The sequence below is a fragment of the Leptidea sinapis genome, chromosome 29, assembly GCF_905404315.1.
Source record: "Leptidea sinapis chromosome 29, ilLepSina1.1, whole genome shotgun sequence".
Classification (NCBI taxonomy): Eukaryota; Metazoa; Arthropoda; class Insecta; order Lepidoptera; family Pieridae; genus Leptidea; species Leptidea sinapis.
This window is the reverse complement of record NC_066293.1, coordinates 8,859,752-8,886,301: the sequence shown is the minus strand read 5'-3', so window position 1 is coordinate 8,886,301 and position 26,550 is coordinate 8,859,752. Positions and strand designations below refer to the sequence as shown.

The window sequence follows — 26,550 nt, the reverse complement described above, 5'->3', positions numbered from 1 at the left end:
AATACATTTAGATGTCTTCTCTGTCTTCAGGCCTGTGCCTCTGCAGTACAGCCAATCGCTGCTGTGTTACTTCTAAGTGATGCTTCCGCCATTTTATACGACGATTTTGAAACCATACCTTTACCTGCAAAAAAGAATATCCTCTAAACGCGACTTAAGAAAAAAATAATTATGGTGTCCCCTGTAACCCGACATCCCACTGTTGAGAGTTTCATATGAGGTCTACGTATACCTTAGATCGCGAGCGGGTCATCAAAATAAAATACAAGGACATAACATTCCCGCCTTGTTTTAAAAATAAATATTACCTACTATCGATCGACGCAGCGTAGATATTCGTAAGGTATATATAGGTAAATAAAAAGTAAACCACATCTATTACGAAGAGTATTCCGAAGAACTGTTTGGCATGATTCCTGCCGCCGAATTCCACGTTCGCACAACACGCTACAAATTAGGATATCATCCCCACCATAGGATATGTGGTGGTCCTCCACAGTGCGGTTTTCAATGAACTTTACGTACTACAGTGGAGTGAGCTTCCTTGTGCGGTGTTTCCGGGACGATACGACGTAGGTACCTTCAAAAAAAGCACATACACCTTCCTTAAAAGCCGGCAACGCTCCTGTGATTTCTCTGGTGTTGCAAGAGAATGTGGTCGGCGGTGATCACTTTAGGTGACCCGTATGCTCGTTTGTCCTTCACTTCCATAAAAAAGCGGCCATCAGTGAGTCTCTATTTTCAACACACATTAAAACAAAGAGACTGACGTATAGCGAGTGTAATACGTAGCTGTCATGCACACTTAAGTAATAAACCTGGCCTGTTGTCATTGCCTACCAGCAAGGGGCTGAATCGACACGTATATTTCTAAGGCGCATACCTAGTTATATTTTCACAAGTTCAGAAGCGATACAAACACTTGATAATACACTTTTGATATAATTTTTTATTCAAAACAAGATTTTTAAAATCCTTCAATTAGCATTAATTTAAATATTCAAATATTTTCATTCAAAATATAATCACTTATTGTACGTCAAAAACTACCACCAATTCAAAAAATATATTACAAAAATAGTCACTGTAACGACCGGGTATCAGGCTATTTAATTATTTGTTTTTATAACGAAATTTAATTTAAGAAAAAGCCCGCTGAGTTTCTTAGGCCCGTTCTTCTCAGGTCTGGGGCATACTATTTTGAATGGGCGGTATTTTTGACGTTCAATAAGTGATCCTGTTTTGAATTAAAATATTTCAATTTAAATTAATAATAATTGGAGGACATTGTAGGCTGTAACCAACCAAAACACATACCCCACACGAGAAATTTGAGGAGTTTTCCTGGCATATACATACACCGTCCAGCAAAGTACTAAACCGGTTTAACCGCGAAGTAGTCATAACAAGTTTATGTTTATTTGTTGAAGTTTGGCGAGTCGACATCTCCCGAGGATGCCTCGTGTCCTCTACACGAAACACGTGTCGAATGAACACTAATGAAGGTTCAAGACATTCGGAGAAGTTTATGTTTGTACCTGATGTATTTTTTGGCAGTAAAGGACGAGACGAGCAGCTGAAGTTGAGCAGTAATTGATACGCCTTGTCCATTACAATGCAGTGCCGCTCAAGATATAAGATGATCATTTTCGATCGATACCATCCGTGCTGGAATAAAATAAAATATAGAAATGTAAATGATCCGATACCTGGGCTTCGGTAAGCTGCAGAGCATGGGCCAGGTAGAGCCTCTCAGGTCCCACCATATACTGCTGCCGTTCAAACTCAGCTTCAAGCCGCTCCAACTGTTCTGGCGTGAATATCGTCCTGATTCTTTTACTTCTGCCGGTGCTGTAACAGATAATACTTAAAAAGTCAAACACGGGATATTTTTTAAGAGGGGGCAAACGGGCAAAAGTGTTGGGAGGTGGTAAGGCAATCGCTTGTTCATCCGTAACACGGTCATAGACTGGAAGTATGCCCTAAACATCAAGGTCCCTAACAACCATTGCCAATATACTGTAGTTGTACCCAATAAGCTGTAAATAATCTGAAGCTGTCCCAATATACCCGATAAGTCATTCTTATCGCTTTATATTGGGACGCGTAAATTGCAATTTCCATACACACTGGTAAGCTACACGTCGCCCCATTGACAGACAGCGTGTACGAATAAGGTGAGTTACCGTCGATAAGTTTATTGGGACAGAAAAGTCAACGACAGTTACGATTTTTATCCCAAGTAGGCCACAACCGGAGATTACTGAATATTGGGAAGGGCCGTAAGTCGTATCGGTAATTGGGATATGTTCATTGCTTTCATTGAGCTCTCCTGTTGTAAGCCAACAGGTGATTATGACACTTGTATCTGTAACTGGCTGGGCTGGATATATAGCACGATGTAGAGACAATAGATGGACATCAGAGGCAACAATGTGGGAAGGAGTATTAGGAATAAGGAGAAAAGGACGTCATAGAAAAAAGTGGATAGAAGACATAACATCGACAACAGGAAATCTTTAGTTAAAATACTGTTCTGTTACTGTATTGTGTGTGCAGCTCGATTTGTCGGGGACCCAGTGCTCTGCGAACGGCTGGATCACTTGGCGTTGCGTAGAGACGTCGCTTCATTGTGTGTCTTCTACCGCATTTATCACGGGGAGTGTTCCGAAGAGCTGTTTAACCTGATTCCTGCCGCCATTCCACCTTCGCACGACACGCCACAAGTTAGGATTTCATCCCCACCACCTGGATGTGCGGCGGTCCTCCACAGTGCGGTTTTCAAGGAGCTTTTTTCCTCGTACTACAACGCAGTGGAATGAGCTTCCTTGTGCGGTATTCCGGTACGATACGACATGGGTACCTTCAAAAAAGCGCGTACACCTTCCTTAAAGGCCGCCAACGCTCTTGTGATTCCTCTGGTGTTGCAAGAGAATGTGGGCGGCGGTGATCACTAAACACCAGGTGACCCGTACGCTCGTTTGTCCTCCTATTCCATAAAAAAAATGTGGTATATAACAGCTTCTTATTTAGATTCGTACAGGTTGTACTTACCTATTACAGGACACAGAATGTGATCTGATGGTCTTAGTTTGGGTCTGGCCGTGGGACTTAAGGTCTCTTGTATCTGAAAAAAGCAATTGCAGATTAAAATTTAAAATTTCGAACGGAGTTCCTGAAGATATTTGACAAAAGGAAAACGGAACTGTCCTGTGATTCAAAATTCACATAAGATTTCACACACACGTGCGTGAAAGAAATCAACCGGTTCTTTGAATTTGTAAGTTTGCTAATAATCAAGTCATGAGCCTTCGGAACGACCTAGCATCTGGAACTCAGGGTATCCTACAGCAGAGGGTAGGGAACAAGACATTTTGTAACCATGGACGCTGCCGCTGTTAACACTCTGTTACTAAGGTTTGACTTATGAGGTGTTTTGTGTTTGCAATATTTTTCTATTAAATAAGGGACGAGACGAGCGGGACGTTCACTTGATGGAAATTAATACGCCCTTTTTTTTAAATAAAACCATGAAACTTTGTGCTTAGGAACTTGATAAGAAGTAATATATAATGCATTTAAATAATAAATACATAAATTTCGTTTATTTCAAAGATTACATGTACATTTTTTAGTGATTGAGACTTCCCTGTAAGTTGTCTTAGGACAGGAGGGAATATCTCGCAACTTCCTTAGCAGATACATTTTATTTATGAAACAATATAGAAATAAACAGAAATGATTAAATTTACAATTAGTTGTGTGTGTGTGTGAGTGAGTGAGTGAGTGCGTGTGTGCATGTGGGTTTGAATTGGACCTTTAATTGTGTCCATATATACAATGCGTGTGTTTGTCATGTCAGTCTGATCAGATGATTTTCCACTTCATCATAAGCAAGACAAGTTAGCCAATTATTTAAAGCTTTATAATAATATAATAATAATAATAAACTTTATTGACAACATAATTACACTGCTAAAATAGGTCATAGTTTATAATATAAATATCCGGACGACCGAGCCTTGCTCGGATTTTTAAGAATGTACAAAACTTGAACAAAAAAAAACTAATAGGACATCTGGATTCGAACCGGGGTCTTCTGCCTTCCGGATCACCCAAAGTCCCATCTGAGCTATAATAGTCTTGTATATAGTGGCGAAATGTACCTTTCTATTCTAATGTAGCTGTTTCTCATTCAAACATGGATAAAACCATTTTTTTTAAATTGAAACCTAGCTAGATCGATTTATCACCCCCGAAATCCCCTGCATACTTAATTTTATGAAAATCGTTACAGCCGTTTCCGAGATTCAGATTATATATATATACAAGAATTGCTCGTTTAAAGATATAAGATAATAACTTTAACAAACAAGTAATTTTAACATAATATATTAGATTAAAATTATAAGTTAACCAAAATTATAAACTTAAACTATAAAAACCACTAAAAATAATTAAAACGTACCTAGCAAAATTAAAATAAATAAAAAAATTAGATTGAGGAGCAGTGCAATCACTTTAGTATTGCCAATCGGAGGCCCACTCAGTATACGTCGAGCCTTCAGAGCCTCGACACTGATTTTCACTGATTTTCAGTAGGCACCGTGTGTCGCAGCACGGACAGCGACTGCGGTATACAAATACTACGTACATCTACAATAATTACAATTAAAATACATAAATTTATAAACATTTGTATGCTCGAACAACAACTTGAAACTTTGACCTACACGGGGATGAAATAGAATATAAAATATATATAGATAGTTGTCCATAATGACAAGGGATATCCGCTGTATCGTAGAAGAGCGTAGCTCCAGCAGCGTTAAGAGCAGTTTGTGTGTGTATTATTTGCAAAGTATTTTTTTTTATGAAAATAAGGAACAAGACGATCAGGACGTTGCTGGTGCTAATTGATATGCCCTGCCCATTACAATGTAGTGCCGCTCTTGAAAAACTCAAAAATTCTGAGCGGCACTACAATTGTGCTCGTCACCTTGAGACATAAGATGTTAGGTCTCATTTGCCCAGTAATTTCACTAGCTACGGCGCCCTGCAGACCGAAACACAGTAATGTTTACACATTATTGCTTCACGGCAGAAATAGCCGCCGTTGTGGTACCCATAATCTAGCCGGCTTACTGTGCAAAGGAGCCTCCACTGGTAAATTAACTTTAACTGTGTATTATTTGCAAAGTTTTTTGAGATGAGCAGGACGTTGCTGGTATATATATATATATATAGTACCGCACAAGATTCTTGAAAAAACCAAAAATTCTGAGTGCCACTAAAATCGAGATCGTCACTTTGAGACTTAAGATGTTAAGTCTCATTTGCCTAGTAATATCTGTACGAAGAAATGGCGCCATGCCTCAGAAACAAGGTATCCTATCAGAACAGGAAATATTCCAATTATTATTCCTCCACTTCCGACTTTCGTGGTAGTTTCGGTTACGCTGCCACTAAGTGTTGGAACAATATACCACCACCAGTTAGGAATAGTTGCTCCATATATAGTTTTAAATTAAAATACAAAAACTATTTAGTAACTACCAAAGAGATTTACAAATAGGTGGCAAAGTAGTCCCCCACTTATCTTAGGTAAACTGAATATCTAATATATAAAATTCTCGTGTCATGGTGTTAAACTTTGAACACCTCCGAAACGGCTTGACCTCATGAAATTTTGAGTGCATATTGGGTAGGTCTGAGAATCGGACAACATCTATTTTTCATCCCCCTAAATGTTAAGGGTGGTCCACACGATTTTTTTTTTAATTTTTTTGACATTTTTTTTTAATTGTTTGATTATGAGTCAAAATTAAAAAATACATACAACTTCAAATTTTCACCCATCTACGATCAACAGTTACTTTTGTATCGCGATTTTAATATCGACAATACAACGTTTGCGGGTCAGCTAGTAATATATTATATATTTTCTGAACTGGCTTTATTTGATTTTAATTTTATAATTTAATCGCAACGTTTGTATTTTTTGTTGTGGTATCATATTTATTTTCAACCTTTGCATATTTTTATATTTGTATCTTTTATATTGGTAAATTTTTCTTTCTTTTATTTCTGCAATGTTGGTTTTTCTATGTATAAGTTATTTGGGTAGGTTTTCACTTTTAAGTATGTGTTGTGCTGTAAGTATTTAAAAAAAAATTGCAAACGTTTCTAAACCACAGCGCGAATTTGTCTCGTAATGGGCTACGCTGAAAACCAGCACTGTAGCATTTGCTACAGCATACGCTCAGCGGTGTCCATTTTCGCACCATTCTTGATTGTATTGGTGATTAGGGGAGAGCAGGTAGGATTCGTACAGAGGGAGCATTCGTACAGTAGTCATATTATTACTATCCAACACACAATTTTTATTAAATAATTTAATCAAATTGTATGGTATTTTCTTATGGCTTATGAATTGTCGCCGTAGCTTATAATGTCAGTATTCATTTTGGGCAAATTTTGACGGTTATTTTTATATTAAACTAGCTGACCCGACAGACGTTGTTCTGTATATAATAAATAAAATAATGTTTTTATATGAATTTGTCAATAATATATCATAACATCAAAAATTACTTCGTAAAATATGCACCCTGCTGTCGTAATGAAATTGTTTCACAGCAGAACTCTCAAACCGTGTGTCAATAAATTTTCTCATAGAAATTATGTATGGACACATCAAAGGAAAAACAAATTTGTTGTTTTTATTTAATTTAGCAGCATTTTCCTATTTATTCGCCTTTTAAATATTCTCTGGACTTCCACAAATAATTCAAGACTTAAATTTGCCAAATCGGTCCAGCCGTTCTCGAGTTTTAGCGAGACTTCAATTAAGAAATTCATTTTTATATATATAGATTGGTTTGTCAAATATTTGTGTTGGGGCACCTCCGTACAGTTATGAATGGGGTGGATTCATACTATGCGAATGCTACCACTTGAGGTCAGATAAGTTTTTATTGCAGGATCAAACCGCAAATATATGTGAAGGGGCAAGTCCTCTAGTACTAACGGGAAAAGTAATTGAGGATCTGATGATCTGAAGTTGAAGATGAACTGGCTAGGAGCCGATCTAATTTTTAGCCAACAGATATGTTTGAAGCGTTTAAGGCGACACTAAATGCCGGCGACCTTGAGCGATATGAGTTCACGGCTCCTATGTAACACAGCCACTATTTTTAAAATTCTTGCGTCGAAAATTTAACATTTTAACAGGCGCAAACAGTTTAATTGCTTACAATCCTCATTATTGATTACTAATCTTAATATATGTACCAACACAAAAAAGTAAAAGCTATAAGAACAACTTTTATGAGAGCAGTATACTAAACAAGTGCATCATGCCGAGAAAAAACTTGTTTAACTGCAAACAAAACTGCTAGTTCATAATAGCTCTGGAGTGTTAAGTTTAACTAACAGCAAACATTAGCAACCTACAAGTAAGACTTAAGGGTATGTGTAGCAGGATAATGTAGTGTTCATATCTCCAAATGCTATATTTTCACCACAAAACTTGTCTAAAAACATCTTGTTTGCGTATTTTCTGCTTACTCTTCGCCTTAAGCAAAAAGCAATCATATATCGTGAACTATAATGTTAAGATGAGGCCCTGATATATATGGGCAAAAACAACAATCCATACCTGAAGAAACGGATCGTAATAAACACAGCAATTAACAATCAGTCCCTTGTTGCTGTCAGAGCCTTGATTTCTTCAGCCATAGGATTAATAATACCAGAAATTATCTGACTCTAAATTAGACAGAAATGCATAGAAAACATAGAAGAATGAAATATTGCCAGGAAATTCAAGAATATATTATACTAATACTCCTGAAAAGAACAGATTGGAACAGAATAATCAAAATACCTGAAGGAGACGAGCATGAGAGGAAGAGGAACCAGGGAGATGAAACGCGCTTTACACTTGCTAGCAGAGACAAATATCGAAACTAAACGAGACTAATAAAAGTAAGTAGTAATTTCACTAGCTACGGCGCCCTTCAAACACAGTAATGCTTACACATTACTGCTTCACGGCAGAAAAAAAGCCCCGTTGTGGTTCCTATAATCTAGCCGGTATCCTGTGCAAAGAACTTGACCTGGTAAATAATATTTAATGTGTCAAGGTGACGAGCGCAATTGCGTTGGCACACTCCGTTATAATGGACAGGGTGTATCATTTACCATATGGTAAAGAAGTGACTAAACTACATATGTAGAAGGTCTTGCTAGTTTAGTCACTTCTTCTCAAAAAAAAGTCCGTTTTAATGTACCTGCCGCTTGGTCTCTAGCTCATAAATATTTAAGTGGATACATAACGCCACAACTTGGGTAAAATAGTAAGAATAACTAAAGAGACAAAATAAAACTGTAGAGTTATAGAGAAAATTTCCTTAGAATAGATGCCTGAAGAGCTTGATATTTACAATGAAAATCCTATTACGACAGAAAACATAAAAAAAAATGGTTTCTGCCGGTCAAATTCAAAGGGAAAAAAGCTGTTCTAGATTATATTGGACAGGTGGTAAGATAATATTATAGCCCCACTCAATACAAAGTTTAAGTAACTGGAAACCCTGTGTGTGTACAATGTGCGATAAAAGATCCATTATCTATTGGTTGTGTGCAAATTTGTAGTTTTGATTAATAAATACCAATGAGTAAACAAGTAATATTGATTGATTCATTGAGGAAATAAGAAAATATTATAAAAATTGTTTTACTATTTTGATTTAACGACAAGTGCTCAATTGTTTCATATTTATAACTACTAAAGTGTAAAAAAAACAATAATGTTATTTATTACTGTTATAAGGCCAGTTAATTTGATCTCAATAATGCTTATGTTGAGTATAAATGGCATTTTCATCACGTTGTACGGAGGCTTACCACTATGTACGAATGTATCCCACACCGTGTACGAAGGTACCCCGCGTAGGGGATGAAAAAGCACCACGACTTAGGTTATAATATTTCGTATCAACATAACGCGTTTATTCACGATTTTTGGTCGCAGCTACAGTTGTACTTATCACACTGATAGTCTTGCCCGCGTTAGCGCGACGGTATGTTGTTTTAAAACTCTTAAGCTCAGTTGCAACATATTAGCTGTTATAGTTAAGGGTGCTATCATAAGAAATTGCCTAAATAGCGCATAGTTGAAACCATTTCTTGTCGGTTTATATAAAGCTAATATTTTTACAAAAAAAATATATATACCCTTAACCTTTGCAGTTCGAGCCATGCTAATCATACAATCTAGATAAAAATAGGTTATAATACTTCGTATCAACATACAATTATGTATTATTATAGTCAGATATGCTAGTAATATAGCAGTATTAAATATATTTTGAAATAGCTATAATATAACATTTCACAAGCCTTAGAGTCAAAAGTGTACGAGTCCTACCTGCTCTCCCCTATATAATTATTTTCACAAATATTGTTTTACTTTAAGCGATATTAATATGTTTTATTTTAAGGCGTTTAATCAAAGTTTGTAAATTAATTTGTGTGATGTGAAATAAAAATATGTCTGTTATTTTACTGATTAAGTAACGTGCTTTCGATATCAGTTCATTATAACACTAGAAATAAGGGATTGCTTGTAACTAATTCTAGTAGGCTTCATAAGATACATGATAGCTTTAAGGGTAAATGTATACACTTCTATAATAAAGTCCCAGCCACTGTTAAGGCATTATCTATGAATAAATTTAAATGCTTTATAAAAGAAATGGCTCTGTCGTAAATCCTATTACTCCGCTGCTGAATATCTTAATGATCGGACAGCCTGGGAATAGATTGTGATTATTTTATAGCGATAGAAATGACTGTACAATATTGTATATTTTTATTGAAAAGAATGCAAAAAAAGAATGCTGGGAGAGTTTCTTGCGCCGCTTGTTCTCTCTCAGAGCGCCATTTGTTTCCGAAGCGGTAGTAGTATCTAGTAGTTATTAGAAATGACATCAAATATAATTCTAAAGGAATTATATTTGAGAAAATAAATGCCTTTATGCCTTTTATGCCAGTTTATGATTGTTGATGATACTGTGTTTGTATTAGTGTGTACCTTGTCGGAGGTACCGTTTTGTAACGTAACGCGTTACGGCGCCAGTCTGTCTGGCTTCCCTTTCTCTCACGCATACGACAGCGGTAGGCAGGATCCTCCTCTCTCACTCTAACTAATTCTTACTTTTATAAGATTAAATAAAGATATTATTAATGTATATCCACAAAATTATAATATACTAGCTGCCCCGACAGACGTTGTTCTGTAGATATTAAAAAAAAACTGTTTTATAGGAATTTGCCAATAATCAAAACATAAAGAATTATTTCGTAAAAAATGCTCCCTGTAATAATAAACGGATTTTAATGGGGATTACTCCTTACTGGAGTGCAATTTGGTCCAACTTGAGAGATAGGATAGTTTTTATTTCGATTTGGGACCCATAATTATTTTTATTTTCAATATTTGTTTAGTATGGAAATATTTTCTATGAGAGAATTTATTGACGCACGGTTTGACAGTTCTGCTGTGAAACAATTTCATTACGACAGCAGGGTGCATATTTTACGAAATAATTTTTGATGTTATGATATATTATTGACAAATTCATATAAAAACATTATTTTATTTATTATATACAGAACAACGTCTGTCGGGTCAGCTAGTATTAAGATATATTCAAGAATAGTAACTAAGAATAAAATATTATCAAGATTATTAATAAAACAACTTCTTTCACAGTATGACTTGGAATGACTAAGCTTAATTTATTCATCAATACACTAACTACATGTTATCTGCCTAGATGGCGCTAGTAATACTAATCTCGTCTTTAATATCTTAGCTGTAGAAGCACTCAATAGGTAGTATTTTACTTCTAATTAATGAAATGATCAAATCAAAAATCAAATAAAGTAAATAAAACATGTAAATATGAAACTTTGCTGGTTTAAAGCTGCAGGCGTCGACATTATCTCTATCCATAGTTTTTATTTTTATATTATAAAATAACAATTATTAAAGATTGTTATAAAATCTGCTCAGTGACGAAATAGTACCAAATAGGTACCTACAAAGGGTACAATTTCATTAGAAGTGCGCGCGAGGGTTCAGAATGACTTTTCATTAAAATATTTCTTTTATGCTTAGAAAGGGGAACGGCCAATGTAATAATAATTGTTGTCAATGAAATGAAACAGTCACTCCATTTTATTACCCGATTGCGCTGCGTAAAAGAGGGTAATGTGTTTATCGGTCTATAAATTATTATTGGTTAATCTAGATAGACTGTGACACCTATGAAAAGAATATGTTATGTTTTTTTTAAAGTGATAACCCTCACTTCTAGGATTAATACACAAATAAAATTTGAAAAACAATTTTTTATGAACGATGCGGGATTCGAAGCCACGACCTCCGGCGTTCCGTGCCGGTGCTCTAACCAACTGAGCTAACCGTTCTAGTACCGCCTCGTTATAAAATTCTGTTTGCTTTGTTCACGTTCTGTTGTTTGAATCCCGCATCGTTCATAAAATTTTGTTTTTTCAAATTTTATTTGTGGACCTGAAACGTCGAAAAAAATTGAGGTTGACTGTTAACCTCTAAATTCAAAGTCAAAGAAACTTTATTCAAATAGGATTAAACTTAGCGCTTTTGAATAGTCATTACAAATATTTCTTTAAAATTACTGAATTTACCATATGGTCGGAAAAAGTTGTGCTCGTGAGAAGAACATACAAGAAACTCAACGGCACTTCAACCAATAGAGTATTTTACAATGGCTGTAATATACATAACAAATTAGTTTTTTTTTCATGGAATAGGAGGACAAACGTGCGTACGGGTCACCTATTGTTAAGTGATCACCGCCGCCCACAATCTCTTGCAACACCAGAGGAATCACAGGAGCGTTGCCGGACTTTAAGGAAGGTGTACGCGCTTTTTTGAAGGTACCCATGTCGTATCGTCCCGGAAACACCGCACAAGGAAGGTCATTCCACGGCTTTGTAGTACGAGGAAGAAAGCTCCTTGAAAACCGCACTGTGGAGGACCGCCACACATCCAGATGGTGAGGATGATATCCTAACTTGTGGCGTGTCGTGCGAAAGTGGAATTCAGAAGTTTAGAAGGTGTTGCATCCAATATATGAGTCATGTTTAAATAATATAAATTATTTCATGAAAAGTTATTAATATTTAAAGAATAAAATTAAATGTATAAATTTATATAAATTATCATATATTTGATGCATCAACCTTTAGACTTTAGAGCTTTTTCTTTTGCTCTTAATAGTGATTTTCATTATTATAACACTAGAAATAAGGGATTGCTTGTAACTAATTCTAGTAGGTTTCATAAGATACATAATAGCTTCAAGGGTAAATGTATACACTTCTATAATAAAGTCCTAGCCACTGTTCAGGCATTATCTATAAATAAATTTAAATATTTTATAAAAAAATGGCACTGCTGAATATCTAAATGATCGGACAGCCTGGGACTAGATTGTGATTATTTTATAGCGATAGAAATGACTGTACAATATTGTATATTTTTACTGAAAAGAGCGCAAAAAAAGAATGCTGGGAGAGTTTCTTGCGCCGCTTCTTCACTCTCAGAGCGCCATTTGTTTTCGAAGCGGTAGTAGTATCTAGTAGTTATTAGAAATGACATCAAAAATAATTGTAAAGGAATCAATTTTGAGAAAATAAATGCCTTTTATGCCTTGACTTCATTGTTTGTGTCAGGATGCTTCGTGAACTTGATGGTCGTGATTACTGTCACAATTAGTAATTGCATCCAACAAGTATCGTGATTCATTTACTATAACAGGTCGACCTGGCACCACAAGCAGCACCCATTCACGAGTTGACGCGTGAACCAGCCATCGTTCCCTTCGCACATATTTGAGGGAAGGAGACAACCCGGCACACGACGCCGCTACAAGAAATGCTCTATTTTGAGCACGCACGCACACTAACACAAAGTGACATATATCGCGAGTATAAGACACTTGACACAGCTCGTCACGCACACTATAGTAAAAAAGCTGGGCTTTGTCATCGCTTGTCTAGCAGCAATTTACCAGTGGGAAGCTCCTTTGCACAGGAAGCGGCCTAGATTATGGATACCAGAACGGCGCCTATTTCTGTCGTGAAGCAGTAATATGTAAATATTACTGTGTTTCGGTCTGAAGGGCGCCGTAGCTAGTGAAATTACTGGGCAAATGAGACTTAACATCTTATCTTATCTATACTAATATTATAAAGCTGCAGTGTTTGTTTGTTTGTTTGAACGCGCTAATCTCTGGTACTACTGGTCCGATTTGAATGATTCTTTCAGTGTTGGGTAGTCCATTTATCGAGGAAGGCTATATATAGGCTATGTTTTTTTTCAAAATTAGGGATCCGTAATAAAATTGCTATTTTGTAACACAAGGTGTAAAATCGATAACTTATTTTTGCGTGCGCTGCAAAAACTATTGACAATAGAACAAAATGATGTACAGGCTATAATATAGGCAATATTTTATTACTTATAAAACTATCGCGTGAATTATACTTTATATGGCAAAACAACGTTTGCCGGGTCAGCTAGTCTATAATATATCTATAATATCTTATATCTTATCGTCTCAAGATAAGGAGCGCAATTGTAGTGCCACTCAGAATTTTTGGGTTTTCCAAGAATCCTGAGCGTCACTGCATTGTAATGGGTAGGGCGTATCAATTACCATCAGCTGAACGTCCTGCTCGTCTCATCCCTTATTTTCATAAAAAAAGCAAGGGACTCTATCTAGACGTATAAATTATCCAAGTTTAATATCTATATTTGTTCTTTTTGTAAGTGCTAGATTACTTAAAACGGCTTAATAAGCAGCCTAGTAATTACTGGTAGACTAAATTATTATGTTATAAAAAGCAAATCACTTGATCTTATTACGTCATACTTATCTAATAGAACCCAGAAAGTAGTAATTAATATCGGGAGCTGTAATTCGGATGGGCGTACCTCAGGGATCAATCCTAGGACCTTTCTTATTCCTCGTCTACATTAATGATTTGCCATTTGTAGCGTCAAAAGAATGTGAGATTATTCTATTCGCAGACAACACTTTATTAGTTTATAATATTGACTGACTCTCACAGAATTTAGATAAAATAAACATGTCCTTGGAAAACATATCTAAATAATTTCAGGGTGAATTATTTGTCCATTAACGCGGGTAAAATAAAATGTATTGAATTCTCCCTACCAAATTTAAAAAAGGATTAAGGAGTAAGTTTAATATTAAATCGGGAACCGTTGAAACTTGTAGACTCTACTTCGTTTCTTGGAATTAGCAAAAAAATCAAAATAGTCCGACACGGAACATTTCCTACCCATTCAGTTTCCAAAACTTCGTTGTGATTGCTTAAGTTTTGGAAGAAGTAATGGCCGATACCGGAACTATGATTTTTGAGCTTTTATTCAAGATTTTTAGTCGCAGTTACAGTTATACTTATCACACTGATGATAGTCTCGCCCGCGTTAGCGCGACGGTATGTTGTTTTAAAACTCTTAGGCTGGTTTGCAACATATTAGCTGTTATAGTGTGTGCTATCCTAAGAAATTACCTAAATAGCGCATAGTTGAAGCCATTTCTTGACGGTTTATATAAAAAAAAAATCATTGAATTAGGCGTTACTTTGCGGAATTCCATAATTATATAAATGATTTGAGTTTTCTTTAGCCGCCAAAGTCTCGTGCCAGATTTTGGCGACACAACACGTCCTGAGGCGCCTCGTGTAGAGGCGAAACACGTGTCGAATTCTTTAAGGACAGATGTTGGCGGAGTTGGCACTAAAGAAAACTCAAATCATTTATATGGTTTATATAAAGCTAATATTTTTACAAAAAATAATTATATATCTATAGAATTAAAAACATCATAAAAATACCCCTAACCAACCTAACCCTCAATCTAGATAATAATTGTAACATGACATAGTTTTATTAGTTTTGTAAAGAAAATTGTATAATGATTGTAATAAATTAAAAATGCTTCTAATTCTGAATTAACACTATGGCGATCTTGTGCGAGAGAGGTAACCTAGCTCCGCTCGTTTCCTCAAGGCCGTTGGCTCGGTCCCCCGCCTTAAGGTATAAGTTAAATTTAACGTTAACAGTAACACACAAATAAAATTTGATAAACAAAATTTTATGAACCCACGACCTCCGGCGTTCCGTGCCGGTGCTCTAACCAACTGAGCTAACCGTTCGAGTACCGCCTCGCTATAAAATTCTGTTTGCTTTTTGTTCAACTCTCAGGTTGTGGCTTCATCTACAGGATCTACTTTACAGTTGATAACCTGCTCAAGCCCAATATTTGCATATTAGGAAATTGACTTGAGATGTCGCTCCTGTAAATCTAAACAATACGTTATGTTTTTAAAGTGATAACCCTCACTTCTAGGATTAATACACAAATAAAATTTAATAAACAAAATTTTATGAACGATGCGGGATTGTGTATTAATCCTAGAAGTGAGGGTTATCACTTTAAAAACATAACAAATTGTTCGTTAACAGTAACGCTGTCTTTAACATAGACTGCAGAATGTTGCACTATCGTATTTGGCAAAAGTGACATACAATATCTGCTCGATTCCGCAGGTACGTGTTTTTTTGTTAAAACTAATTTTAAATGAACGTTGAGTGAGTAAATAATAAATAATAAACTTTATTTCACAAAAACAGAGGTTCACAACACTTAAATATATTTTATGTACTACGTCTTAAAAATTAACTTATCTATACTATATATCATAGATAAAGATAAACGTATGATTAAATTATTTAAACTTTCGTGAGTCATTCTGAAATTATTTATCAATCCGGCTTTACTCAAGTTTCATCGGTGTCGGTACTGACTAGTATAATATTATAAAGCTGCAGTGTTTGTTTGTTTGTTTGAACGCGCTAATCTCTGGTACTACTGGTCCGATTTGAATGATTCTTTCAGTGTTGGGTAGTCCATTTATCGAGGAGGGCTATAGGCTATGTTTTTTTTTTCAAAATTAGGGATCCGTAATAAAATTGCTATTTTGTAACACAAGGTGTAAAATCGAAAACCTATTTTTGCGTGCGCTGCAAAAACTATTGACAATAGAACAAAATGATGTACAGGCTATAATATAGGCAATATTTTATTACTTATAAAACTATCGCGTGAATTATACTTTATATGGCAAAACAACGTTTGCCGGGTCAGCTAGTCTTAAATAAAATACAGTGTTGAATTAAAACTCTGATAGCCATGATAAGATCTAACTTGTGTTATGGGTATCAGTGTTTGCGTAAATCAATTAATATTGGTTTATGATAATAATAACATTAAAATGAAGAAGCACGCATACATCTCATCTAAACAACATTTTACAATGATTCATAATATATGTAGAATATTCCTGTGTTGTAAACAGTGTGTACTCAATAGTATTTTTTAGTTTTATAAGTTAAATATCTTGAGGAGATCTTCAGTTTGTGTATGTTTTTGATAGGAGCCATTTATTAACAACGGATTTACATGAAAATTTTGCAATTGAGTATGTTGGTATATAGGTTGCCGATAAAAAATTGGCCGTTATTACTTAATAATTTTTGTTTAATTAATTTTCTTATATAAATTACAGCTATATGTTTTTCTTGTTATTATTATTTTTTATTCGCGTGTGGTGTCGCACCAGAATAGCACCACCTTCTTCTCACGTGGGTGTCGTAAGAGGCGACTAAGGGACACAAGGAACGGAGGATGGGCGGCAGAATCTTTTGAAAAGAGCACCACCATCTACTGCGATCGCCAACCCTCCTACCAAGCGGCAGTGGCGATTATGGCAATACCACCCAAATTAAAACATGAGAGAGCGTCGTTGAGATATTTGGGGGAGGCCTTTGTCCAGTAGCGGACGTTATCCGGCTGATGTTGATGATGGTATGATTTTTTTTTATAATTTTACGTCATTTTAAAGGACTTTATGTATAGAATTGAAAAAATAAATAAATATAGGATTGCCAGGTATGCTTACCAATAATTATTGTTGATTATTTGTAGTCACCTGTTTTTGTTTTTATCGTAATACAAAATTGAATTTTTATAATTACTATTAACGATAAAACTGTGTTGCCAGTTAAAAAATGGCTTTTTAAAACTTTTGACAGGTCGCTATTTAACTTTAATCATAGCTTTTAAACGGCGAGGATTGGACGATTACGGTTATTAATTATAGTTATGAAGTCATTTAAAAATTGTCAAATGCTAACACAATATTTTAACATGTTTGATAATAATGATATTTAAAAGTATAGATAGGTTACGTAGACAACATTCGGTGTTTGAAAATGGTACACAAACGCACACATGAATAATTTAACATTGCAATAGCACACTACATTACAATTACACGTCATAGAAGGATAGTAAATGCAATTATCGCTAGCGAAAAAGAGATAACTCTAATTTGCTAATTGCTACGTATTTGTATAGAGAAAATACAGTTAATTCATCAGATATGATTTTTACCGTACCCAACAATCATCAATATTTTGTCATTTCTGCACTGTTAATCTATGATCGGCTTGGCGGCGATCGGCGTTGTCATGGCAACATATTTATTTTGTTAGATAAATAATTAAATCAATTAAAATGTTATAATTCATGATTTCTTAACTGTGATATGTAATTCTATGATTTTTTTTGTTTTTGACACAAGACGGCATTTTAATGTTGTACCTATATCAAATTGTAAGCAATTCTGTCAAGAACAAACGCGTGTGTACCGTTTTCGTATCGCGAGAGCGACTACGACCAAATGAACCAATTGACTCAATTTAGGCGATTGATTTTCGGCGCGCAAGTGACATATCTACCTCTTTTAATACTTTAATATTATTGGTTTGATAATGCTCAATTTAGTTGATGAAACTCAGTCCTAAGTTTCAGATATGTCTCAGCGTATCCATACCTAATCTGTAGTCTCAGCTAATAGTTGAGAATGTTGTTTAGAATAATTCTCATACATGACAATTTTAGTTATTAATCGCGAAAATAGATTTTGATTTGAACAGGAGTTCTGGAGTGGAATTGTATTTGATGGATGTGATTACTAATTATGATAGTAATCACGACCATCATGTTCACGAAGCATCCTTACACAAACAATGAATTCAAGCTCTAAAGTTTGATGCATCCAATATAAGATAGTTTACGACGACGAACTTTGAACAAACTGACATAGATACGGCAGAAGTTTACTTAAGTTATTTTTTATAGTATTACTAGCTGACCCGACAGACGTTGTTCTGTAGATAATAAATAAAATACTGTTTTTTTTTATGAATTTGTCATTAAATTATCATAACATCAAGGATTATTTCGTAAAATATGCTCCCTGTTGTTATAATAAAATTGTTTGATTCACAGCAGAAGTGTCAAACCGTGCGTCAATTAATTCTCTCATAGAAAATATGTCCATACAAAACAAATATTGGAAATAAAAATAATATCCCATCTATGCAAATGATTTAAGTTTTCTTTAGTGTTAATTCCGCCAATATTTGTTTTTAAAAATAATTCGACAGTGTTCAGTCTCGTGCCAGATTTTGGCGAGACAACACGTCCTGAGGATGCCTCGTGTGTAGGCGAAACACGTATCGAGTTATTTTTAAAAACAAATATTGGCGGAATTTACAGTAAAGAAAACTTAAATCATTTGTATAATTATGGATTTCCGCAAAGTAACGCCTAATTCAATAAATTTTCCTAATATCCCATTTCTCAAGTTGGACTAAACTGCACTCCATGAAGTAATCCCCATTGAAATCCGTTCATTAGCTTAGGAGTTCACTGGAAACAAACATCAGGACACTGGATTTATATATATATATATATATATAAAGATATATATTAAGGTATATATTGTATGGGGTTCCGATATTAATACAATATTTGTGCTGCAGAAGAGGGCTATTCGCGCTATTTATAACCTAGGTCCTAAATAATCATTAAGAGAAAAACTTAAATATATAAACATTTAAACTGTTGGATCACAATATATTCTTGATAATGTTATGGGCACATAAGTGGATTTTCTATAAACAGTCAAAATCATAATGTAAACAATGGGAACTTATAATGCCTACTATTTGCCTAGGTCGAGTTAGTAAGTCTTTTATGGAGCGACGTATATGCTTTTTCACACAAGATCCCAGAAAATGTTTTTTTTTATGAAAATAAGGGACCAGACGAGCAGGACGTTCAGCTGATGGTAATTGATACGCCCCGCACATTACAATGCAGTGCCTTTAGACCGAAATAGAGTAATGTTTACACATTACTGCTTCACGGCAGAAATAGGCACCGTTATGAGGCGTGTAATAATGATCAATTAGTATAACTGTACACACGTCTTAAATTTGAAAAATCAGTCCAGCCGTTAGGAGTAGTTCACTAACATACACATGAGCAGGAGAATTATTATGGACGGAATTGAGAATCTAAACCAATCTCAAATTCACTGGAGCACACAAAAAAATCATCAAAATCAGCCCAGCCGTTTAGGAGGTAGTTCAATTGTGAATCTAAACAGTTCTCGAATCCACCTGAAGACACACACCAATCTCAAATTCACTGGAACACACAAAAAATCATCAAAATCGATCCAGCCGTTTAGGAGGTAGTTCAATTGTGAATCTTCTGGTTAATGTTCAATTGTTTAATTAAATGTTCAAATCAAATGATTACGAAATTCAAATTGGGAATGGAGCGACTGCGGTCAGGTTTAATTAAAACAAAATAGGGCCCGCTGAGTTTATTGCGCTCGTTCTTCTCAGTTCTAAGGCATACTTTTTCGAATGGGTGGAAGTTTTAGACTTTTAATAAGTGTTTTCATATCCTATTTTAAATAAAAATATTTGTATTTCAATTTGATGGCGAAACTTGCAATACTGCCCATTACAATGCAGTGCCGCTCAGGGCTATTAAAAAACCCTAAAATTCTCAATGGCACTACAATTGTGCTCATCACCTTGAGACATAAGATATTATCTCATTTGCCCAGTAATTTCCCTTTTGTAAATTAAATGCCCTTCAGACCGAAACGCAATGAAACTTACACATTACTGCTTCACGGCAGAAAAAGGCGCCGTTGTGGTACCCATAATCGAGCCGACGTCGTGTCCAAAAGAGCCTCCCACTTGTTAGAAGACATCTCAAGAAGCGATGCAAAATGCCTTGATAATTAAGTCCAGGTTCTCAAAGTTTTACCGCAAAGGACCTTGGCGTGAGATGGCATAAATATGTAGATAACTTTAGTAAATACTTCGATTAAATAAATAATATGTTTCTGAAAAAACAAAAAAAATTTTGAATTAGGCGTTACTTAAGGGTTCTTGGATAAAGTTGTTGCCTGCTTGAAGACATTGTTAGCCGTTAAACTGTAGGTTCAGACGGAAGGTATTCTGGCCGAATGTACCAATAAGTTTAAGCATTTTTAGAGAGATAGTTTTGAGAGAAACATATTACACAAATGATTTAAGTTTTCTTTAGTGTTAATTCCGCCAATATTTGTTTTTATAACAATTCGACACGTGTTTCGAGGTGTTTGTAGGGGACACGAGGCATCCTCAGGACGTGTTGTCTCGTCAAAAACTGTCACGAGATGAGTTACATGAGTGTAAACATGTTATTTTTGTGTTTCGTTATTTCTAATTGCTCTAAAACATTTGAGCGAAATCATTTTTCACACGTATGTAAAATAGATCTCGAGAGAGACAACACGTCCTGAGGATGCCTCGTGTAGAGGCGAAACGCGACAAAACACTAAAGAAAACTTAAATCATTTGTGTAATATGTTTCTCTCAAAACTATCTCTCTAAAAATGCTTAAATTTATTGGTACATTCGGACAGAATACCTTCCGTCTGAACCTACAGTTTAACGGCTAACAATGTCTTCAAGCAGGCAACAACTTTATCCAAGAACCCTTAATGGAATTTCTACTGAATTTTACTTTCAAGGAATAAGTTTCAAGTTGGTCGAATAAGGATTGATAGTTTCCCAACTTCTTTTTTTATTAAAATTAATATTTTCAATTGCGAAATAGATAAGTAATAATAAATGACCGAATGCTTTTTTGTAATAAAATACATTTTGTTTTAAAAACACTCTATTGCTAATCTTAATATATTTCTTTTGTGCGTCTGTTGTAAATGAACTCCTCCTAAACGGCTGGACCGATTTTAATGAAACATTCTGTATGTCTTCAGGTGGATTCGAGAATGGTTTAGATTCACAATTGAAGAACCTCCTAAACGGTTGGACAGATTTTGATGATTTTTTGTGTGTTCCAGTGAATTTGAGATTGGTTAAGATTCTCAATTCCGCCCATATAATATAATTCTCCTGCTCATGTGTATGTTAGTGAACTACTCCTAATGGCTGGACCGATTTTTCAAATTTAAGACGTGTGTACAGGACAACGTCTGTCGGGTCCACTTGTATTTTATACTTATTGATCATTACTGCACGTCACATAAGCGAAGCGTTGTGGTAGTTCTCTACACTCGACATGTCCAAAAAACTGATTTTTAACTTCCCCCTAGGAATATTTAAAATTTTCAAAGATTCCATTACTTGGTTGTACCCCGTGTTTCGAAAATCGAGCTTTCATCAGGGCTCGACGTTTTAAGGTCCTAGGAAACTTCCCTGACTAAATTCCCGTGACGGTGTCCGTACGTCTGTATGTATATGTATGTGTGTGTGTGTGTATGGATGTATGTTAACGTCATAACTTTTGAAAAGCTCGACCGATTTCATTGCGGTTGGCACCATTCGAAAGGGCTTGACTAAATTTAGATTTTGAATACTTTGTAATTTAATTCATAATGATTCGGAGCGGTAGATTTTAAGAAATCTAAAAAAAACTACGAAACTTTTTCTCATATGTGGTTTTAATGGCATAACTAATGAATAATATGAATAAAAAACTAAGATACGACTGGACAATTGTACTGACATTTATTTTAATGATAACGACTTCTTGACTGTATACAATTTTCATTTTAAAATACCACCCACTTCGACGCTAGTGACACCTACAAGGCATTTTTGTTCATAAATGTACGGACAATGAACAGTCACAATAGTTGTTTCTTTAAATTTTTCTTTGAGTGACTGTCTATGTAACTAAGCTGATATTATATAGCACGAACAGCTCTCTTTTACAGAACCTACTAAAGCCTTTAAGCAATGACGTTCTATGTATATAGAAGTCATTGCCTTCAGGGAGTACAAGAGGTTGGCGCATAAGAACGAGTGCATCTACGTACTTGTACCTACACTTTTACACCAGTGGGAGGCTCCTTTGCACAGGATGCTGGCTAGATTATGGGTACCACAACGGCGCCTGTTTCTGCCGTGAAGCAGTTATGTGTTAGCATTACTGTGTTTCGGTCTGAAGGGCGCCGTAGCTAGTGAAATTACTGGGCAAATGAGACCTAACCTCTTATGTCTCAAGGTGACGAGCGCAGTTGTATTGCCACTCAGAATTTTTGGGGTTTTTCAAGAACCCTGAGCGGCACTGCATTGCAATGGGCAGTGCATATCCATTACCATCGGCTGTACGTCCTGCTCGTCTCGTCCCTTATTTTCACAAAAAAAAAAACACTTAAAAATTATTGTTTTGTGGAAATTGAGATTATGAGGAGTGCACTTTGAGATCAACCCAACAACTTTCTACTGTGTGATTTGATATAGCTTTTGGTAGGGAAAATCTTATGGGTTCGCGTGACCGATATGCTCATGACTGCTGCACGCGGTAATTTAAAAATTAAAAAACAATATATAAAGTTAGACACTGTTTGGATGGATGAAATCTCGTGAGTTCGCGTCACCGAAATGCTTATAGCGGTATATCTGTAGCTATACAGCTAACGTATTGTGCAACATTAGTGATGTGTATATCTTATAAGTGAAATTGAATGGATTTTGTGAAAAGTTCATGTTTAATTAAACAAAATACTATTTAATTGCTAATTACTTTATGAGTTTTCAAATTTTAATACTATAACTTCTAAGGTTTCATTTCTATCGGCAGTCTCTTCAACTCACATTTTTTTAGTCTTAAAACGTTGATTATTTTGTAGCACGCTTCTAGGTGTTTGCCAAAAAACACTACCGGGTATCGGATATAAATAATCACTATTCCTGAAGATCCTGCTAAGAAAATTGAGACTATCTATATTAAATACTTAACCTTCCACGATCGGCAATACCCCCGCGCTGCGGTATGTCATAGATCGACGCCATTTTGGCGCGCGTCTATTTTAGCGCATTTATTTCACGTGCATTAATAAATTGCTTATAATTAGGATGATATGAGAGAATATATAAGAAAACTATTGAAACAAGCTATAAGACCATGCAAATTTTTGTTAACCTTATAAATAAAATGAGAGTCACAACTTAGCCAGGGCGTAGTGTGCCAAACGGCACTTCCGATTTTGGTATATATGCAAGATCTAGTGCCAAATGGCACTGGTTGATTTTGACAGTGATGTGTTAAGATTAAGGGTTTCATATAAATCCGACGTTTTCCGTTATTTTCATAAATTAATGCAAGTCGGCCTAGGGCTTCCAATCCTGTCTATCTCCAATCTCGGAATTTGCGGGAGTGATATTCAAACAGCTCTTGGAACACACGTGATAAATGCGGTAGAAGACACACAATGAAGAGACGCGACGTCTCTACGCAACGGCAAGTGATCCAGCCGTTCACAGAATACTTGATCCTTGACAATTCGAGCAGCTCTGCGTTGCACGCGGTCAAATGGTTCGAGATGATACTGGGGTGCGCCAGATCAGAGATGACAGCAATACTCCCGAAGTTGTATATACTCGGCTCGAGCTGCGGTTTGTAGAGCGCTAGAATGTGGGCCAGCTTGAAGTATTGCCGTGCTCTATTTATGACGCCCAGCTACATTTTCATAGCCAATTTGACTTTGCCCTCCAGTTGACCCCAAAATGGCAATATTCCGGTCCTAGGCAAGGCTTTAAGGCAAGTGTTACCAAAGAGCGGTGATACGACTTATGGTATTCTTTGTGGCAAATACGCAAATGTAAGTCTTGTGAGGGTTAGATTGGACAAGGTTCATTTCAACACATTCCGCGACCTTCTCAAGAGAGGACTCGATAGAAGACACAAGTTTCTACCGGCACAGGTCGCCCAGAGACGTCCCGAGAGCTCCACTCCAGCGTTCACGGGCTTCCGGTTCGAGCAATAACCGTCGACAACGACCTGTATGCTGCGCCCAGTGATGAAGCTGGACGTCCACTTACATAAACTCTCAGGAAGGATAAATGATGGAACTTTTGAGAGAACCGCCATTTGCCATACACAATCAAAGGCCTTCGCTATATCCCGGCAAACTACAGGGCCATCTCCCTTGCTTTCGATAGCCGCCGCCCATTTGTGTTAGGTCTACCAGACGATCGATTGTTGATCAACTGGTCACCCTCAAACTGAGTTTTATTAAACTCAGTTTTTAATTAAATTAATTTAGTGACGCACAGTTTGACAGTTCCGCTGTGAAACAATTTCATTATAACAACAGGGAGCATTTTTTACGAAATAATTATTGGCAAATTCCTATAAAAGTACCAGTATATATATATATATAACATAACCATATTTTTTGCCTGAGTAATTGTTAATCATTGAAAACCTTAGGTAATATACATTTATTTACTCGTTCTCCATAATAATTCTTAAACTTTGGCTGATATAATATTCTTTCTGTAACACTTTTTGTTTCGTAAATATTTTTTAAATTAATTTTACGTTCATAACTAAAGTAATAATCGTGTGTTAAATGAAATCCTACCTTGTGTTCATTACTATATGATAAGTGATAAATCAATTATCAAACCTACCTTGCCGTATGACTGGTGGACCAGCCATACTCCTGCAAAATCCATCATTCAGCCTTGGCACTTCGTGTCCGTTGTACAAATAACTCTGCAATTGTTTCTGATTTTGCTGCAGCCTCTCCTGCACACTTAGATTCATCACATCTTCATCAGCATTTGTCAGGCCCAAAATCGCAGCTATCGTAAAAGATTTCCCACCCAAATTCGTATTCTTCTCGCTCAAATCCACTCCGTACGCCGAAGATCTGCTGTCATCTTCCTCCAACGAAACAGAAGTCGATCTATCATGGTCGAATCGTTCTTCAAACCGTTCTGGATTCTGCTGATAAAAGAAATCCGAGATCGAATACAACTCAGTGTTCCTCTCCATCATTTAAGATCTCTGACATAATTAGCGACACAATTAAGCCGTTGGAATACAGACGCAGAACTGCTTGTGGTTATGAAGTTTTTAATAGGTGGGGATGGAGCCCCTTAAAAATGACATGGTATGAACGCTCAATTGCGGCCTGTTGACTTCGAACCCCAGGGGTTGCGAGCCTGTTTGATTGGCCAGCTTTGCGCATGCGTGGTTGAAGGCGGAGTCAGATTTGGTGGGAGTGGTTTGTACTGTGATTTGCGGTCCGTGGACCTTTGATTGAGACAGGGTCTGATTTAATGTTTTAGCAAACATCTCAGGATAGATGTTAAGATATTGACTGAATTAAATTTAAAAAAACCAAATCAATAGTGATTTTTTTTTTTGACTTTGAACTGATATGGTCATATAGATGACCATATCAGTTCAAAGAATAATTCGTTGTAAGTCAATATTTCGTATGTACGACCTTTTTAATTGTTTAAATAAACTTTGAAGTGGGGTGCCTCGCCCGGCAGTTACACTCTGCGCACCACACGGTCGGTCGCCATCCACAGGAGATTCCACTGACTCTAACGCAATCGCCTCCGAGATACATGCAAAAACACAAAGTTATACTCACATAGCCTTCGCTTAATACTCATACCGGCACACTCGACGAACAACAACAGCCAAATTACTGGGAAAATGGGACTTTACATTTATCTCTCAAGGTGTGCAATTGTAGTGCCGCTTAGAATTTTTGGGATTTTCAAGAGTCCTGAGTACTGCATTGTAATGGGCAGGGCGTATTAATTTCCATGTGCTGAACGTCCTGCTCGTCTCGTCCCTTGTTGTCATAAAAATGGAGTAGCTCCACTCAGTTGGCCGCGGACTGAGTCCTGTCACAAAACACTAACATCACGTCTTTGCAGTCTGGTTATAAAACTGGCGGGGGTAAATCATAATATCTGAGTTTACAAAGAGAACATTCGATAAAACGATTTCATCTTTCATCAATTAATATTTTATTAAGCATTTCGCCTCACTGTTGACTTATAGACCACAAGAGTGATTTAGTCAATGATGTTCTATACACATATTAGGACATACCATGAGTGAGAGTGAGTCATACATCTTTGTGCCGTTTGGTGTCGAGACATTCGGCCCGTGAGTCTCAGAGGCGCGGAGAATGTACAAAGTACTATCT

The 26,550-nt window shown here is 36.1% G+C and overlaps 1 protein-coding gene across 1 annotated transcript; it reads right to left on the bottom strand.

Moving 5' to 3' along the window:
• Positions 1-26,477, bottom strand: LOC126973566 (homeobox protein Hox-A4-like). The gene is made up of 5 exons (XM_050820896.1): positions 26,454-26,477; positions 25,007-25,322; positions 3,055-3,127; positions 1,710-1,851; positions 1-124 (listed from the first exon to the last, which is right to left on the bottom strand). The coding sequence occupies exons 1-5, from the start codon at positions 26,475-26,477 to the stop codon at positions 8-10; spliced, it is 672 nt and encodes a 223-aa protein (XP_050676853.1). The 3' UTR covers positions 1-7.
• Between the last annotated feature and the right edge of the window lie 73 nt (positions 26,478-26,550).

Excerpts from the sequence above, each read along its gene's own strand:
- LOC126973566 (XM_050820896.1), bottom strand. The coding sequence starts at position 26,477 with ATGTATGACTCACTCTCACTCATG. Across the intron at positions 25,323-26,453 it reads ATGACTCACTCTCACTCATG|AATCCAGAACGGTTTGAAGA; the intron begins GTATGTCCTAAT and ends TTTTATCAGCAG. Across the intron at positions 1,852-3,054 it reads CATTCTGTGTCCTGTAATAG|CACCGGCAGAAGTAAAAGAA; the intron begins GTAAGTACAACC and ends TATCTGTTACAG.